Below are 20,268 nucleotides of genomic sequence, written 5' to 3'. Positions count from 1 at the left end.
TCTCAGCTGCAATTAGTCATCGTTATCATCACCCACAGCACCAACAAAGTGTGCGACTGCTAGGTGTACCTGTTACGTTACGAATGCGTAGTGGGTAATTAGTCACAGTAAAGCATGAAGGAGTAGTAGGAACTTAGTCAATGAGCACCCTTGGAGAGTTTGCAACAGCGTATGTAACGAGCGCAGATGTCCCTTTCCACGAGGCAATGTTTAGGTGTCCACCGAAAATTAGCAGAAGTAAATGTGGAAGCATTGCAAAGAAAGTTCGGTTACCCTATCGTGTTTTATTCTTCAAGACGAAACATAAGCCTGCAAGTTTTTTTATATCTAATTTTGTTTGATAGGATCCAGGAAGCTCAGAAAATAGGAAATAACTCATTTGGGAAGTAGAGAAGGCATCCTCTGTAAGCATTAGTCAGTGAAAACAGAGCAACAGGCATTTCGCACACGCGCAAAAACTGCTATGCAAATAGTCTTCATTCTTGCAATTACTTTGACCACAGCTGTCTTTTTTTACAATATGTTAAAATGGCTGACTGGGATGATTTTCGCGATACGCACTATTCACATCAGGGACATTTACTATTGCATAATAAAGCAACAGATTTTTTTCAGCCAATCTACCTCTGCGATTTATGTTTTCGACGGCTTACAGCAAATCGATATTACCGAGCCGCGGCTGATATGTGTGTGTATAAACTGGAGTCTCTTCCAAAATATAGTTTGGAATTCTGTCTCTTTAAAAACACCCGCCGAATGCTTGAAGCTAAGGAAAGCGTGAAGAAAAAATGTTCTATTCATTCATTCATTTATTACTTGCATCGCCGTTCTTTTGCAATACTGTGCCTCAACGTGCAATACCACACATTTCGATGGGGCAATAGGAGCTTCAAAGCTAGAAATGCGTGACGTAGCAACGATTTCTATGCGAACAATGATTGCGAGAATCTGCAGCCAGACTATGAAGATGCAGAAGACGTGCTGCGTTTGTCGTTCGAATTAGAATCACTTTTATTATCGCAACGTGTCACTGTGGCGTACTCATACAAGAACAAGCACTTGGTTGTCTTGTGATTCAACACTGCAAACTCTCTCTATCACAGTCACCGTAAGCAAGCTTCGTTTCGGGACAACAGCTATTATTCGATACACATCTAGTTTACACGAATTTCACCAAGGAGGTAAGACTTTGCCCCGAGATTAGCATTCTTAGTATTTAGGTGATATTGCTTCTTGATGACTTTCATATGCCTTCATTCGAATATGCTTGACTTTCTTCGAGTAGGTGTGTTGGCCGACATTGCGCGTAAGCATATTTCCTTTGTCGACGCACCTGAAGCAAGTGTGCAGTCGGGCAAATCTTTACCTATCGTGCATGAGTGGCAATCGTTGTCTGTGTATTCTTGTCATACGACTGAATCAAGTTTTAGTTGAATCAAGAACAAGTTTATGCTCATGAAGCACATACTCGCTAAGCACATACTCGCGAAGCATTTTCATGTAACTTCGCTCCATAATATGGCGCTGACAGACAAAAGAGTGGCCGCTGTGCACAATAGTTAAAGTTTTGGCCAACTATACAAGACGCAACGCAAAGACCAGAACATCGGCCTATGCATGCGTTTTATCTGCACCAACACATCACAATCATTAGCACTTCTCTGTGTGTAAATCACAGCCTTGACAATAAAGAGGGTCCTCAGCCATAGTACCGATTCGGTGTCTGCTTAAAAGTAGACACCTACCATTTTATCTAAATTAACATGTTCAATGAGCCTTGTTATTCCCTAAACCCTAATTTGCTATTCCCTAAGAATTCAGTATGCAGTTCGGAGTGTCAGTTAATTTGCTTTTAATAAACTCTAAATGTTTTCCTTCTTGGGGATGGTATGACTGACTGCGAAAAGCTGGAGATTCTGTAATGTCGTGCCCTAAACCTTCTCGTTCTGACGCAAGAACAACACATAAAAACATGCCCTAGATTTAAAGTGAGAACGGCTCTGTGAACTATAGCAAGGAAGGTGATAGGTACTACGCTAAGGGATGAGACAAGACCACAGTGCGTTACAGAACAAATGCGGGTAAATGACATATTAATCGAATTCAAGAAAAACAAACTGGGGCAGGGTACCCCCGGTGGGCGGCGCCATGTTAATAAAGGACAACCAAAAAAAACGTGAAATGGAAAGCGAACTGAACGAAGGTTTTCCCTCATCACCGACTGACGAGCGTGGCAGGAATTGGCAAAAAGTGAAATGGTCTGGTGATATTGAGAAGTTTGCAGGAATAACTTGGCCGCATCTTGCATGCACATCACCGGACAGGTTGGCGAAACATTCGCCATACTGGGGCGTAATCAGGCTGAGCGTGATGATTTAGGGTCAAGCCCATGAAAAATTACATAACGACCCACGACGTAGTATCTGTTTAGGGAGGGGGAGGGGATTAAGTTGCAGCTAATCATTGCTCCACTTGGGTTCATTACTGCTACCAGTTGTAACACCCCCTAATTTACGAGCAGTTTTAGACGACCGCGATATCGAGACACAATATGTGCCCCTCCAGTAAAAATATTTCAATGATCTACGGTGCCATCTACATGCCTGCACAATGCTAAAAGATACACCGCAAATGTGATGCCAGGTGTTTGAGTAGGTAGTTGGTGATTTGTATATGAAAGAGAACCACAAAACACGAACTCTTACAAACATGTGCTCTTGTTACATCATCTAAGTATGCAAAAATGCACAAAATGTGCACGCGAAATCGATTATCACGTCAATCTCACGCAATGGCGCATTTAAGATTATGATACTCGTGTTGTGTGGTTCGTCCTCACACGCTGCCCTTGATCCCACGCTCACAGTTTTATGGACGAACTACCTGCAACGTGAGAAAGCATACACATAGTAATGAGGAACAAACGTACGCAAAGTTCCTTTTTTAGTGTTAAGGTAGCGCCTCTCTTGGACTTCGCCTACAGCTTGCCAACCTTATCTGCACAAGCACTTTCTTACGGGAGATGTTATTCTGTGGCTGAATCTAAATGTTCGAACGACAAAATCTAAAAGACAAGATTTGACGATCGTAGCTCCGCATCGACAGCTGGCAACGAGCAACGACCAGGAAAGCGGGAATAGCCACCCAAATCAAGTACAGTGGATAAACAATGCAGAGGCACGTAACCGAGTTGCTGATTTGTCACGCTAACTGTGTGGCTGAAGTGATGAACCCAAAATGAGTATTTTGACGTTGTTTGTTATCCCGAATTAAAAGTCTGCGCAAGGATCGTTGCAGCATCGCTCCACATGCCCTGAGCATAGCGCAGCTGCTAATTTGGGATGCCGAGGCATGTGTCCCAGGGGGACGGGGTAGGCATGAACCTCCTTCTCTGAACGCCCATAGATAACGCCTTTGCTGATGCTTGGTCGCACCGACGTTGTCTTTACACCGTGAGTCAAATGTAGATATACGGTGTTGCAAATGTAGGATCAGCCTTTTAATGGACAACCTATCCTCGCAATAAAGAAGAATGCCGTCAGGATCAAACTTAGACCTTCCTATTTCTGACTTAGATAAACTTAGAACAAGATGGACCCTTCATCAACGTGACAGCTGCCGTTCGCTGTGAAAGCTGTCACCAATGAATACCTCAGTTTGCAAGAACAAACAGGCAATTACGTGTTAAACGTCACTGCCAACGACACGATAGTCCTGTCTGTATTGTTCCCGCTCTCTGGCAAACACGGTGGCGGGCTGTTTGGCCGAAGACTGACTAAGCCTTCTCTTGAGTTTCTGTGCATCGCCGGGTATTGACGTGTGGTCAACGGAGGCTGATTGCCTGGTGCCGCCCGATCTAACATAGTCTCTTCCGGTGTGCGCGGTAGCGTACGCGACATGATCGTGAGGCCTCTTTGGGCCGGAGGACGGAATGGGCAGCGCCTTGGACAATGACTTCGACGGGAGGCTGGACGGTAGGCGAATAGCGTTGTCATTTAGTGGTGTCTCCATAAAAGGAGTCTGCGGATCTTCTTCCAGATCGCTGTGCCCCGCCACTTCGTCAGCCGATGAACCTGCACATAGCGTAATAAATAAATAAAGAAATAAATAATTCACGCTGTGACTTATGCATTCACATAAGACGACTTAACCAGCGGTACAAGCCGTCTTCTTCTTAATCGATTATGTTGATTATCTCCTTTATCCAGCCGCTTACTGCGTGGTATTGCACTGCACCGGGAATCGGATGCAGTGGATACTTTCTGAACATCACCTGGCTTTGAAATATATACCTCCGGGATACCCTCACCTTTAACAACACGATGTTGTCATGTGATGTCTTGATTGTTTGACGTCATGTTAGTTGAAGTCACGGCTACGTTATAAAATTACAAATTTCGGTGACGTGCGAGGTCATTACAACATACGACGTCGTCAGGTTATGATGATACTTTTCGATCGTGTTGTCATCTACCGTCATTTTTCGTTTATAATGAGCCATGAATAAGGGCTTTTACCCCAATAAAATAAATTTTGATACCTATAATAGGTTCGTATGCATCCTGATATCTCACTAGCATATGACCCATCAGAGACTGACAAGCCTTGGTTAGTAGAGATGTCAGGAAAGATATCTCCAAGAAAAAAACTTAGCCGTAGAAAAAATAATTGTTTTGGTCTGGATTCGAACCCGGATTCAATGTTTTCCCAGTTCTGTAGTGCTACTACCTCAGCTCATCAGTAGCCGATCCACGAGCGGTGGTACATTCCTTGATCACATGAAACACCCTTCACATTGCAAAAGATTTATTTGAATTTTTCAGTGAGTGTGTCGTCCTTCAGAGAAAAAAAGCATGCGTTTCGCTGTACCTTCCTGTTATAAACACGTCTTCGTAAATCTGGAAGCGTACGAAAGATGCTCATTATAAATATAAAGATACAGAAGAAAGAAAAAAAAGAAAAAAGGAACATCTGCGCAATAGCCGAGCGAATTGCGAAAATAACGAATCTGCTGACCTTGCCATCCTCCTTACTCTCATTCTAGGCCTCACTTGCCCTTCCTCTTCACTTGCTTATTGTAGCATACGTGGCTATGCAGTAATTTGCCATCACCTCCCCACATTTTTTCCTCCTCACCACCACTTCATAATCAATTGATTAATTTGATTGATATGTGAGGTTTAACGTCCCAAAACCACCACTTGATTATGTGAGATGCCGTAGTGGAGGGCTACTCTTTCGTAATCAAATGGTTCCCAGAAATGCTTGTTCTGCTACCATGCCTGGATAGCCGAGTGGTTACGGCAGTCGCCTTTGCACAGTGGTTTTTTAGGGTCGAATACTGCCACGGCAAACAATTTATTTTCACTTTATTCATTAAATGCGAATCAGTTTTGCGTATACATACAAGCACTCTTGGCGTCTATCTATCTATCTGTCTGTCCGTCTGTCGGTCTGTCTGTCTGTCTGTCTCTCTCTCTGTCTGTCTCTCTCTCTCTCTCTCTCTGTCTGTCTGTCTGTCTCTCTCTCTCTGTGTCTCTCTCTCTCTCTCTCTCTCTCTCTCTGTCCGTCCGTCTGTCCGTCCGTCCGTCCGTCCGTCCGTCCGTCCGTCCGTCTGTCTGTCTGTCTGTCTGTCTGTCTGTCTGTCTGTCTGTCTGTCTGTCTGCCTGTCTGTCTGTCTGTCTGTGCAAAGACGAATGAAATTGCTATTTTTCAACTTTCATGGCACAATATTCCAGCATTACTGAGAAGTGCTTCGACAAAATGGCGAGTTTTTGCGCGCTGCGGAAAACACTTGAAAATGGCCCGAAACGCGCCCGATCTCGTGACATCACCGTAGCAGCTCGAGCTCTGAATGGGGTTTTCTTCGAACATTAGTTTTTGTCAGAAAGGAACCTTTTCTCTGTTACAACTGAAGCTATCAAGTCCAAACATTTGTCTTCTTTCTGAATACCACGAGCTGTTTCTGAAGCTAAAAAATGTTGTTGCCAGCGGAATGGTACTTTTATGAAAATTTTCCTTTAAGAAAAAAGCCCTACAGTTCTAGTAACAAAACGTTTATATTTTTAACTGAAGGATCGTCATTCCTACCAATATTGCTATTGCTGAGAAAGATATCCTGGGCACATGTAATAACCAGAAGGGATTTCACCATTTTTCAAGAAAATGTTTCTCACAAAAGTTTCTTCAAAAATAAAACCAATCAAATATTTTTATTCGTTTTATTATGGCTATGTAATTTTTGCCAAAATTCACACATCATCTCGTGAACTCTTCATTGAAGGACCCTGCAAAATTTTCTGAAGTTTGCTTCAAAAATAACACAACAATGAGCAGTAGTAGTTACACTATCAGTGCTATCTATCCCCCCTTCACTGAGCCTCAATCACAATTATTACGGGAGAGTAAGATGGTTTGAAGATTATTACGTGCTGACCAAGACGTGATTATTGTCATAATGTCGCCCCGTTCGACGTCAAACACTTTGCACCAGACAGTGGAACATACTCACGGGTAGGTATGTGCCGCTGGCATGCGAATATCTGCCACAGGAGACTGAGACAGTATCTACCTAATAACAGCAAGAACAGACATGGGTAATTTTGACGCGTCGTGGTTAAGAAAAAGCGGACATCGGCTGTGTTGACCCGATGAATTCCATAACGCGGTATCAGCGGGCACCCAAGCATTCTGCATGGCAATCCAGTTTTCTACTACAAAAAGCCTCACCAGGTCTCGGAACTGTTTTTCAAATAGACCCTAATCTTCGTGTAACTTCAGTTATGGTTGAAATACTGGCTATCAAATTTTATAAATATTGCACGTGTACTGTTATGATACAGTCGTCACGTAGGGTTAACGTCATTTTTAATTAGGTGCCATCCGCTGGCATTGATTTATGTAGCAGCCTCCAGGGCTACCATCCTCGCGAGTACCTGCGCTTCATATCAGCTGATAGCTTCTGATGTTGCTAATTTTCATGTTGCTGTTGACATCAATGCTCAAGTGCCAGCCACTGACTAAATAAAACATCTGCAATTGTTCTATACATATCAGTGCGTGTAACATTTGTACAAATAATTATCGTTACTTCAAAATGTATCCTTCAATGAAAAATTACAACATTTTGACCTTCCCTCCGCATGCTTTGAATAAAGTCTATTCTAAAAGAGCGTGGTATGTGCCAAATTATCAGTGGCGAAAATCTTTTTAGTCTAAGCTTTTAGACAGACAGACAGACAGACAGACAGACAGACAGACAGACAGACAGACAGACAGACAGACAGACAGACAGACAGACAGACAGACAGACAGACAGGCAGGCAGGCAGGCAGGCAGGCAGGCAGGCAGGCAGGCAGGCAGGCAGGCAGGCGGGCAGGCGAAAGGGCGGGCGGGTGGGCAGGCAGGCATGCAGGCGTTTTGCCCCACTCAACATCATTCACTCCGTGGATATGCTGTAAATTTTATCTTGTTCCGCAAACTTTCTTCTTCCTTTTCGGTATTCTGAGCTGAGTTTTTGCTTGACACTCGCTCCACTCTTAATTGCGAGCTCCTTGCCTCAGCACTGTTAGCTTGCTCAGCTTTACTCCCCCGCACTACAGGCTCTAATCTCCTGCCCCACCACTCTTCTTCGCTCCCCTCTCTCCCTGCAACTTATTTGTATTCTGTCGCCCCTGCTATACTGGGTAGTGGAGACTTGCCCAATTCCTGTAACGCAGACCCACCTCATTTTCTGCACATGGTATGTATAGGAATGGCAGGTGTAACTTCAAGAAACAATACAGCAGAGAGGGTCAAAAGATAAACGGTGTTAAGGACATCGTAGATGAAATCTTCAAGTGGGGTGGGTAGAGCATGCAGCGTAAACGCAAAATAGCCACTGTTTGAGCAACAGAGGCGATTTCAAGAGAAGGTAAGCGTGTGATGAAGAAGCAGGAGCTTAAACTTCTGAGCAGAATAAATTGGGAAGTTTTGGAGTATACCGCAGCCACAGCAAGGACAGGACCTGTTTGATGGGCGAAATATGGGAGTGGCATTTGCTCTGCGGTGGTTGTAATCGGATGACGAGGACGTTCTGTCAACCAGAACTTATCTGACCTTTTCGGGGACTCTCGGAGCAAAATGCATACCCTATATTGATGTACATACGAGTTCATTGTTAAATGGAACAGTTAAAGGGAACAGACTATCCAGATTTTACTGCCTTGGAAAAGCATAGTAGCCCATGCTGGAATACTACTAATAGAAGTTGAAAGTTCTGGCTTCTCTTGGCAGACTAGAGCCATGCACAAAACACGTTTCCATGTTCACTTGCAGTAAAAAAGCGAGCAATGTGACACGTTCTCATTCGAGTGTTCCATTTGACCACGGACCATACTATACGCGGTGCTGCGCTTTCATGCATGTATGCGCGTGTCGCACTTTCGGCAACAGTGGCCTGATTTTTATGAGATAAAATTGAAAATTTAAAAGCGGACCCACAGGCCGCTTTTAACACGCACCCTGATTATTTTCATTGTTCAACACCGCACAGGCAAAATCTGCCACCGGCACTACTTTGGAGGTCAAGATTCAGTGCTTATATATGCGGGGTGGCCAATGGACGCTTGTGCAGTGCGGGTAGTCAGTTTTATCAATCAATAAACCAATTTCATCTATAAACCAATTAATAAATGTCGGCATTGTGAGGCAAGAAAGGGAGGTGTAGGAGAGGAGAGAGGGAGAGAGAACGCGCAGTGGCTATGCATACGTCGAGGGGACGAATGCCTATACTAGAGGAGGCACCGAGCGTAAGGTAGCAGACGCTCCCTGCGTCGGCGTTGTGAGGCGAGAGGGATGCGCGTAGGAGAAGAAAGAAGTTGCGCATTGCGCATGCGTAGTGTTAATGCGAACGACGATGCCGCGGGACATAGAACCGAGCAAGAGATTCTTCCACAAGGCGGGGACAGTATGCACAAGGCAGAGCAAGTATGTGTAAGGCATAGACAAGAGCCAGTGACATATCCGCTTGGCTACTCGGTGCTGAGGAAATAAAAGGGAGAGAGGAGAGAAAAGCACCGGAAAATTACCAATAAATGCGCCGACGCTATGCGTCAGTTCCATTATATAATTGTCAAAGGCAAGCATAAGGCCGAGAACACACAGAGGACGATTACTGCATTGTATTCACTATCAGCAGACTCGGACCGCCGCAGCGCTGTAACCTTCCACCTCCCCCCCCCCCGCCCCTACCACCCTTCGACAGAAATAACCTAGACGACATTTACATCGCGGTTGATGCATTAGAATTAACATTACAGGAGTTCCCAGCCCTGTTTAAATGCATTAGCGCTTTGGAAGGTTTGTGTGCCAACACACGGTGAACTTGGCGTCCATGTGTTCCGTCTAGTGTAATGACCGACCGTCCACTCATGATCTCGTGATGTGTGACAGTACGTAATTTCCAGCCATGCTCGTAGCGGAAAAGGGGGGGGGGGGAGGGTGCTCGAGAGCTCGTGCCCCACCCTCCTTCCTGAAATTCCGATGGGAGGGGGTGTTGCACCGAAGACAGGGAACAACTACCCCCTCGCCCACCTCAAAAAAAAATTTCTTGCTAAGGGCCTGTGTCCGGCTCAGTTATTTGTTTCAAAAGAAGACCATGTATTTCTCACCGGCGTCCATGTAGAGCACAGTAGATGGTTCAGTTGATGAGGATCTAGCTATGTTTCCCTCGTTGCCACTCGACAAGTCATGCGCCTGTCAAAGCAATAGAGAAGTAAAGAATACGTAACTTGTTCGTATAATCACTCAATATTTTTTTGTACCATGCACTGCACAGCAAGGCTCCTGCAAAATCAGGTGTACTATGCTCCACAATGTCATTTGCGTGGTGCCAGTAACATGATTAGTGTGGAAGCGTATGGTGTGAAAACCTATTTAGAAGTAACCCGAAAATTAACACTTCTCTGTCGAAATTTGCACAACAGTCAAGGGCTCCGGTAGCGAGGGTAGGGTACGCTGGAACCCAATCTGTCACCCGAATTAGAGTGCTTAGACTTCCAAGTCGAGCCCTATATATCGTGCTTTTTAGGGGCGAAGCTCCTTAGGGCGTGGGCTGTGCGTCCCCTGTAGCCTGTATGTAGCCACCTCTAGTTTAGTTCTTGCAGTGTTCACTAGATGGCGGTACCGTCCCCTGTATGTAGCCACCTCTAGATTAGTTCTTGCAGTGTTCACTAGATGGCGGTACCGTATCCTGTATGTAGCCACCTCTCGTTTAGTTCTTGTAGTGTTTACTAGATGGTGGTACTTGTAGCTGATGATGAAAAGATGCAAGATGTTATAAACTAGAAAGCGGTACTTGTAGTTGATGAAAGACGCGAGATCTTATAAAATAGGAATGATGTCACATATGGCGCGTGTCATTGGTTGAAGGCAATCGTTCGATTTAGTGCGGCGACGTACGCTAGGGGGAGCGATGTAATAAAATCGAGTGGGCAAAATGTACAGAGGATTCATGGTTTACCAGGTTTACCTCCGGAGCTTCGCCCACTCATCATCATTCACTTCGTGGATATGGCGGAATTTTTTTATCTTTTATGTGAGATAGCTTATTATGCGCCAAATACCAAGTATGCCTATGTATCACTGTGTAGCCTTGGTCAAATCATAACTTAAGTTGTCGCATATGACTACATCTACAGCATCAGAGCTTGCTGCTATAAGGGCTGCTTTACAATATCTCGTTCAAGAGCGTCCAGGAAAATGGGTCATATTCTGTGATTCGAAGGCAGCATTTCAGAGTTTGCAGTTTGCCATGCGTAGGAGGAATCATGAACAATTGGTACATGAAATAAGACATTGCCATCATGAAGCTGTAGCACGAGGGCAAGATATTATATATCAATGGCTGCCTGGACATATCGGTATTACCGGAAATCAATTAGCCGATTATGCAGCCCGCTCAGCCCATGAGGGAACCCGTGTGGTCCCGATTCCTCTATCAAGGACTGATGCAGCAAGACAACTTTACCTGCTGGCTCAAGAGCTTACACGCACGTTCTGGTCGTCTACCAGGTTCCAAAGGTGTCACTCCGATGCGACACTGTTATGCCGCCTTTGGTTGGGTGTTGCATTCACAAAGGTGTACCCTTTTTTTTTTGCATTGGTATGGTAGACACCTCTACATGCGACTCCTGCTGGGTGCACGTTAAAGAACCCCAGGTGGTCTAAATTTCCGGTGCCCTCCACTACGGCGTCTCTCATAATCATATAGTGGTTTTGGGACGTTAAACCCCACATATCAATCAAATCAAATCATGCGACTCCTGCGGAGCTGAAGAGACCATTGAACACATCCTGTGCAGCTGTGCTTGCTACACAAATATAGTTACTGTATAGCCGCTGCCTTTAGAGAGCAAGAGTTGCGCGTAATTTTTCTTTGCGCTGCTCACTTCGCTATTTGGCGAGCGTAGTTCCGTGGCTCAAAATGACGTCAAATGTTCATATTCACTTGGCGCAGCCACCTTTACGTACACAACGACGCGGCGCCCGCACGTTATCTGCCCGCGCCCTTTGGTGCCCATCAGGCCTATCGTAGCCATTATAAGCGGTCGTCGAGCGTTTCAGCGTGCGTCTTTTCCCCAGCATGAATTAAAATTTCAACTTGCAGGGTTCTTTATTGCATGCTAGGATGAGTTGACAGCAAAAGCCAGCATGCATTCTCATGAAAATTTTCTGTGATGTTGGTTACGTTCGCGGTTAACTTACTTCGTAGTTGATTCGCCCTCAATCAGGTTTTGTTTACCTTGTGCACAGAGGTTATACGCGTAGTTTTGCTAATTGCCTTGTTAATTTAAAGTAACTTGCGCTCTAAATTTTAATATTCATTCGGCAACATTTCAATGCCATTAGTCGTGCTTTATTTGATATTTGCTGTACTATATGATATCATACGAGTATTGGCAGCGCTCGTATTGTCACCAAAAGACGGTGTTTCTTGTGTTTCATGATGCCCCAGCGTGGTGGATTAGGGACTAGGTACTCGGCTGCTGACCTGCACGTCGCGGTATTGAATCCCGGCTGCGGCGGCTGCATTTCCGATGTAGGCGGGAATGTTGTAGGCCTGTGTGCTCAGATTTCAGTGCGTGTTAAAAAACCCCAGGTGGTCGAAATTTCCGGAGTCCTTCACCACGGCGTCTCTCATAATCGTATGGTGGTTTAGGTACGTTGAACCCCAAATATCAATCAATCGTGTTTCGTAAGACATATAAGGCTTTCGCTTTGATCGTTACAATGTGCACTGCACGAAATGCGCGCTTCTAACTGGACTTTTGAAATGAGTATCATGCTAATTTTCTGCGCTGCTTTGAAATGCAAAGTATTTCTTAGCGAACTTCGGCCACTTTGAGCCTGTCTATCTATATATCTACTTATTTATCTATCTATCTAGCCGCTTACGTTTGGGTAATTTCGTGGTCGCCCCCTTAACTTGGCGTGAACCAAAATTAGCATGGGAGGGTAAGATAGCTCGATGAATATGACGCACTCGTCAAGACATGAATAACGTCCCAGTACCATCACGCGCGTCGTCAAACGTTTCCCGCTAGACAGTGGCACATTCCCACGGGTGGGTATGTGCCGCTGGTATGCGGGTATATGCCCAAGGTGATTTACAATTAGTATCTACTCAAAAACTACGAGAATACACATGGGCAATTTTAACACGCGAGCGTTAAGAAATACCCGACATCGGTAGCGTCAACCCAACGAATGTAAAGAATGAATGTCAGGACCTTGCTGGGATCGAACTGTGGCATTCTGCGTTGCAAAGAAGCATTTTACCACAGAGCTTCGCCAGGTATCGGAAGTACTTTTCAAATATACGATAATCTTCGTGAAACGTCAATAGTGCTTGGTAAGTAAACAAAGCGCAAAAATATAGACAAGGACAAAGGAAGAGACGACACCTTGTCTTTGTCTTGTCTATATTTTTGCGCTGTGTTTACTTCCCTAGTATGAACCACCAACTAACCCAACTTTCGCTATTATTGTAACGTAAATTGTGGTTTCAGTGCTGTCTACCCAATTTTATAAATCTTACATATGTACTCTTTTCATGCAGCCGCAACGTCGGGTTAACATCAATTGTGGTTAGTTGCCCTACGCTGAAGTTCATATATGTAGCAATGTCCAGGGCCAGCATCCTCGCGATCATCAGCGCTTCATATCAGCTTCTGGTGTTGCTAATACGCATGTTCCAGTTGGCATCGTTGCGCAAGTGCAAACAACTGGTTATATAAACATCTACAACTCTTCAACATATATCTGTGCGTGCAACGTTTGTACATATATTTATCGTCATTTTATGACGTGTCGCTCAATAAACAGTTTGCGACATGGTCGCCTTCCCTCCGCATGCTTCACATAACGTCGATACCCATGTACGTTGGAACTGCCAAATTTTTCGAACAGTCAAGCAGTTGTCAATGATAGTTAGTGACACATGATAATTTGTCAGTGTGTGCCAGTGTAACCACACGCAATGATATTTTGTCTGCATCTGTCGGTCAGCTGGCATCGGTGGCCAAAATTCATTCTGATTGTCGACCACACGTGCGTGAAGTTTACTTCAAACGCCCATCAAGACTTCTATTTTTTGCCTTCCGGTCAGGGATGAAAAGGTCGTGTGCATGCTTAAAGTAATCTCACCAATTATTTTGCGAGTAACTGCGCAGCAAAGCAAACTTTTCAGGTCTTCGATCGTAACGTCCATCTCACAGCTGTGATGGTGGAATCGGTCAACCACTACAAAAGTGTTCACCACGTCGCTTTGTTCGCACACGGCATTCGTTAGAACCTATAACAACATGCAGCTTCAACGAGAAAGTTCAACCTTGTTCAGTGCATGCTACTAATTCTGTAGCATGTCACTTGCGCCAAAACATCGCGCCATATTTGTCTCCTGCGCGTGCAACGTGTGGTGTCACTTGCATAGCTTTTCAACACGATGGCGGACCCATAGGAAACATATCCGGAAAGTCTATGTACAGATACAGTAGTTTCACAAATTGATGGTGGCGCCACACTTCGTCATACGATTCGCGAGTTCATTAAGACGGCATCGCGCTATTTCACACACACACACACACACACACACACACACACACACACATATATATATATATATATATATATATATATATATATATATATATATATATATATATATATATATATATATATATATATATATATATATATATATATATATTGAAACGGGTTGTTGAACAAGCAGGAGTCAGCGTGTGACGTATGAAGCGATGATTGGTAGAAGTCGAGAAGGAAGAAGTGAAGTGAAAGATAAACATGGCGTATGAGCCAGGCCACGTCGCCCAGTCATCATAGCGTCACACAAGTCGACAGGATGGAGACCTGCCTGCCCCTTAATCAGTCACTCATCATCGACGCAGTTCCCCAGAAGACGCCCTGACCGTACATTGACTACCGAATCATCGTCTAGGAGGACAACGAACAGCACCATGACAGAACCATCGGCTGACCTCGACATCCCCAAATACACCGGATCAGCGGACGATGGACCCGTGCAGGACTGGTTCAACCTGTTCGAACTCCACGCTACCGCTGCATCTTGGTCGGAACGGGAGATGGTTACGAACTTCAGCGACTACGTCACCGGTGAGGCATTCAAATTTTACCTAATTCACATATTCGAGAACGACGAGTCATGGCAAAAAATCAAATAGGAGATGATCACCCGTTTCAAGGAATATGATGAAGACCTGTACGTATCTCACCAGCTGAAGTCTCTTCAACTCAGCCATCACAGTTACGCGAAATCCTCCCGCAGTAAGCGTATTTCCCAAACAAGACTTCAGAGTAAATATTCCACCATTGTATCATCGTATGACTCGTCCAAATACACTTCACGCATTACAATACCAACTAGGGACTTGCACGTCGCAGCAGGGAAGGTAATGCCACCGTGTGCCGATAGGAATGTAGACCATTTTGCCAAAAGACCGGACTTACGGTTGGATTTTTCCCGGGCAAATAAATCGGCATTTCCAATGTATTTACGGCACCATAATACTTCAGGTATTACTGAACAACCCGAACCACTTGATGCTTCGTGTCGCACACATGGCCCACATGGCTTCGGACGCGTGACGGCATTTACGCACGACGAGTTAGTAAATCCACATGAAACCAAACCAGACAACGAATGTTCACAGAAACAACATTCGTTCAAAGTATTCAGCTCAGCAGTTCCACAAAGACAGAAGCATTCACAATCAGCATCTTGTGAAGAAAAGTGTTCTGCAGAAGCGTCGAGTGTTCATCAATCACAACATCGAAGCAACGTGAATCTAGTATACAACCTCACTGCCTATAATGAAAACAAAACCACAGGTGCGACTTCTGATGACATGAGTACGCTTCAGGCGACCACCAACAATGAACGGTTTATAAATACAGAAGATTCAAGTGCATCAAACCCGCCACATTATCTTGCGCCGGAAACAGTTGCATTGGTTGGCGTCGTAGAAGCCTGCGGAGGACTCGCTAAGAATCCTGGCACACCACGATCAACGTCACACCACAAGCAATTTGACGAAACGAAGAAATTACAACGTCAACGCATACTTCAACATTGTCAACGGCGAAACAAAACTTCATCGAGTGCACTCTTAAGGCTTGAAGAACATTGCAAACAGGCCCATCGTGGTGAACACATTCTCCAACAAAGATCAAGAATGTGCCTACCATCAAACCATCTGCGACATCGCCATATAAAAATTTCCAAAAGCCACAAAAGCACCTCTTGTACTCGGCAGAAACACAGGCAGCGCCCAATCAACCTCGATCAACGCGCACGCAAGCTGCCTGCACGACCTGTGCCACGACGAAGAATTCGATGCCTACGATATCTGAACTGTCCATTCTGCAAGGTGTTCGAACCTCGTTTGTTCTTCACAAGAATGCCGGCTGCGATTTCCGCTATCTCCACGTCCAGAGAATTCTTGTGTTATCCGGGACGCAAACATCAGCCTCGCCCACCAGAACTCCTGCGTTAACCGGACTGCTGCACTCTTTCCTGAAGTTTTGAGAGTTTACGGAACACCACGGGGCCATGAAACCAATTGTGCATTTTGACATTTGTGACTTCTCAACCTCTCCTTGTGCACTTTTCCTTGTTCGTAATCCATGCCTTCTTTCGGGGGGAGGGGGAATCGTGTGACGTATGAAGCGATGATTGGTAGAAGCCGAGAAGGAAGAAGTGCAGTATAGAATAAACATGAACTATGAGCCGGGCCACGTCACCCAGTCATCGTAGAGTCATATATATATATATATATATATATATATATATATATATATATATATATATATATATATATATATATATATATATATATATATATATATATATATATATATATATATATATATATATATATATATATATACTGTATCTTTATTCCTGATGAAGGCCAGACTCTAGGCCGAAACGTCGAAATAAACCACGTTGTGACCGCTCACGGAGGATCTACTAGACTATATATATATTGAAACGGGTTGTTGAACAAGCAGGAGTTGACTCGGCGAACGAGAGCTTTATTTAGCGCAAGGGCTAACTGAACGCAAACCTGCGGTCACAGCAAGTCTTCTTCCTTTTCTATACTCGAGCTCCATGCCCACTGCCCTCGTTACAATCACCCCCGGGCGATGAGGAAGCCATCCTGGCAACCTAAGGACAGGTGTACACAGAAGGAATCATGGTATGGCTTGAGCCGAGAGATGTGTACGATTTCTTGTCCCCGACGGCGCTTGTCCGGAGATGCATCCAGCGGCTCGACCAGGTAGTTGACAGGAGATGTTTGGCATAGAACTCGATAAGGGCCATGGTACCTGGCCGAGAGCTTGTGGGAGAGTCCTGGAGGAGTAGAAGGAATCCATAACCACACCAGTGAGTTTGGAGCAAAGCTCGTAGGCGTGGTTTACGTGTCGTGGCGATGTTTTTGGCGCGTCTGGTAATGTGACGTGAACGCACGAGCAAGCTTCCGACATTCTTCAGCGTGTGCTGCTGCTCGAGAAACGGTAGTCATCTCTGAAGGGTCCGGTCGATAAGGAAGAATGGTATCCATTGTTGATGGCTCGCGTACATAAAGAAGGAAGAAAGGCGAAAATCCAGTGGTGCTTTGCGTTGCAGTGTTGTAAGCATATGTCACAAAAGGCACTATGCTATCCCAATTTGACTGGTCGGATGAAGCGTACTTGGCCAGCATATCCCCAAGTGTACGATTAAAACGCTCTGTCATCCCATTAGTTTGCGGGTGATAGGCTGTGGTAATGCGGTGTATGATGCGACACTCGCTCAAGAACGCTTTGATGGCATCGGAGAGAAAAAGGCGGCCGTGGTCGCTTAGTAACTCTCGAGGTGCTCCATGCCTTAAAACCAGATTTTGCAGAATAAAACATGCAACGTCTTTTGCGGTAGCAGAAGGTAACGCGTTAGGTGGTCGATAACGACAATGACCCAGCGGTTGCTACTCGAAGTATAGGGAAGCGGACCGTAAATGTCGATTCCGACACGATCGAAAGCTCGTGCTGGACATGGCAACGGCTGCAAGGGACCTGTGGCATGTTGAGTGGGCATTTTGCGTCGCTGGCACGTAAGGCAAGACCTTACGTAACGGCGAACGAAACGGTACATACCGCGCCTGTAGTACCGCAGCTGCAAGCGAGTGTATGTTTTTAACTCACCAGTGTGGCCACATTGCGGGTCATCGTGGAACGTGGCACAGATGTCAGAGCGCAGATGTCGGGGAATGACGAGCAACCACTTACGGCCGATCAAGCTGTAGTTTCGGCGGTAAAGCAGGTTATCCCGAACAGTGAAGTGTCCTGCTTGACGGCGAAGCGTCCTGAAAACTGGAGTGGGCGTCCGGTTTGAAAGAAAGTCCAAAAGAGAATAAATCCAAGCATCTTTGCGTTGCTCGGAAGGCATGTCCGAAATGCTGATGGCCAAGGCAGCACTGGTGGAGATAGGCGAGCCGACAGGCTCTGAAGCCAATGGCGAATGTGACAGGGCATCGGCGTCGGAATGCTTCCGGCCAGAACGGTAGATAACACGGATATCTAACTCCTGTAACCGCAATGCCCGACGAGCGAGCCGACCATTAGGATATTTTAGTGAAGATAACCAGCAAAGCGCATGGTAATCTGTTACAATATCAAACGGACGTCCATATAAATAAGGCCGAAATTTTCCGATTGCCCAAATAATGGCGAGCCACTCCTTTTCAATTACACTGTAATTCTCGGCTTTACTGAGGGCGTGGCTGGCATAGGCAACGACGTACTCGTCAAAGCCATCCTTGCGTTGGGCCAGTATGGCCCCTAGCTCGACACCACTAGCGTCCATATGAAGCTCCGTTGGAGCAGACGGATCGAAATGTCGGAGTATGGGAGGCGTGGTGAGGAGCCGTCGAAGTTCCTGAAATGCATCATCACACGCCTGCGACCACGCTGACAAATCAGAACTTCCGGCAAGAAGATTGGTCAGGGGGGCGATAATGGAGGCAAAATTGCGGACGTAGCGCCGGAGGTAAGAACATGGGCCGATGAACCTTCGAAGCTCTTTGATGGTGGTTGGCTTTGGGAACGCCGTGACTGCATTAAGTTTCGTAGGGTCCGAGAGAATGCCGTCCTTAGAAACCACATGGCCGAGAATTACAAGCTTGCGAGCGCCGAAGTGGCATTTCTTCAAGTTAAGTTGAAGTCTCGCCGTGGAAAGGCACGTAAGAACTTGCTCGATGCGGCTGAGGTGGGTCGCAAAGTCGCTTGAAAATACCACAATGTCGTCCAAATAACAAAGGCACGTTTTCCATTTCAGACCTCGCAAGATGGTATCCATCATCCTTTCGAAAGTGGCAGGCGCATTGCAGAGGCCAAAGGGCATAACGGTGAATTCATATAGTTCATCCGGTGTTACAAAGGCTGTCTTGGGGCAGTCACCCTTTGCCATGGGCACCTGCCAGTAGCCGGAGCATAAATCTAACGAAGAAAAGAACTCTGCTCCTTGTAGGCAGTCCAAAGCATCATCGATGCGCGGCAGAGGGTATACGTCTTTGCGTGTTATCTTGTTGAGTTGGCGGTAGTCAACGCAGAACCGGATGGATCAGTCTTTTTTCTTGACGAGAACAACCTGTGAAGCCCAGGGACTGTTGGAGGGCTCGATGATGCCACGTTTCAACATGTCGTCCACTTGCTCATCGATGACACGGCGTTCAGCAGATGACACACAGTACGGACGCTGCCTTAGCGGGGCTTGTCGACCGGTGCCAATACGGTGAACGACCGCAGAGGTTCGGCCTAAGTCTGACTGGTCATGATCGAATGAAGAGCGAAAGCGGGGTAGAAGATTATAATCTCTTCGTCCTGAGTTGGTGCGAGCTCAGAGTCGATGGCATCCGAGAATACGTCCAGAACATCATTAGGCGCGTTGGTAGGAGTGACAGCACAAATTGGAAGCGAAACCGTAGAATCGGGTTTAGTAGCCGGAAGAATGCACTCGTAAGGTTCGTAGCTTCCAAGGCATTCTCCACGTAGTAGGGATGACGGGCTGTCCGAGGGATTGCACACATAATTGGCAGCGTGACCATTGCGAAAAATGACGACAGCAAACGGAAGCATGATATTTCGACGGCACGCAGATGGGACCGATGGCATAAATAACAAAGGCGATTTCAGAGGGGAGGCACACGACACGGAGACAACAACAGCTGACAAAGGCGCAATGTCAACGTCCGAAGCAGAAAACACTCTACACGAAGCGCCATCGTCAGGGTCATAGCACGGCACAGATAACGCAAGTTCGGAACTAGCATAGTCGAGCAAAGCAGAATTTGACGAAAGAAAGTCCCACCCAAGGATAACGTCATGCGAAGAACGGAATAAAACTACAAATGTGACGACGTACATCGCACCTTGAATGACGACTCGTGCAGTGAACAAAGCTGAAGGCTGAATATGATGAGACGTAGCTGTCTGCAAAGATAGGTCGGTAAGTTGCGTGGTCACTTTCTTCAAGTTTCGGCACAGTTTCTCGCTAATTACAGATACGGCAGCTCCAGTTTCAACAAGTCCGTTCACCTTAATGCCATCAATATAGAGTTCAATTTCGTTCGGGGGACAGCAGTTAGGTCTTGAAATTTTCGCTGCCAACGCAGTTCTTGCCTCCGGAACTGCGCCCGTCAGTTTTCCCCT

At 45.7% G+C, this 20,268-nt stretch overlaps 1 protein-coding gene across 1 annotated transcript in view; it reads right to left on the bottom strand.

Annotated features, from left to right (window-relative positions):
• Positions 1–264: 264 nt before the first annotated feature.
• The window catches only part of LOC119164562 (bestrophin-2), a 59,122-nt gene continuing 39,118 nt past the window's right edge, over positions 265–20,268 (bottom strand). The window contains exons 14-15 of the mRNA XM_075870338.1: positions 9,651–9,735; positions 265–4,073 (exon numbers count right to left, since the gene is read on the bottom strand). Of these exons, the coding sequence (XP_075726453.1) occupies positions 3,685–4,073; positions 9,651–9,735 (474 nt within the window). The 3' untranslated portion in view covers positions 265–3,684. The remainder of the gene's footprint in view (positions 4,074–9,650; positions 9,736–20,268) is intronic.

This window comes from Rhipicephalus microplus, chromosome 8, assembly GCF_043290135.1.
Source record: "Rhipicephalus microplus isolate Deutch F79 chromosome 8, USDA_Rmic, whole genome shotgun sequence".
Classification (NCBI taxonomy): domain Eukaryota; kingdom Metazoa; phylum Arthropoda; class Arachnida; order Ixodida; family Ixodidae; genus Rhipicephalus; species Rhipicephalus microplus.
The sequence above is the reverse complement of the archived record's forward strand: the minus strand, read 5'-3'. Positions and strand labels throughout refer to the sequence as shown.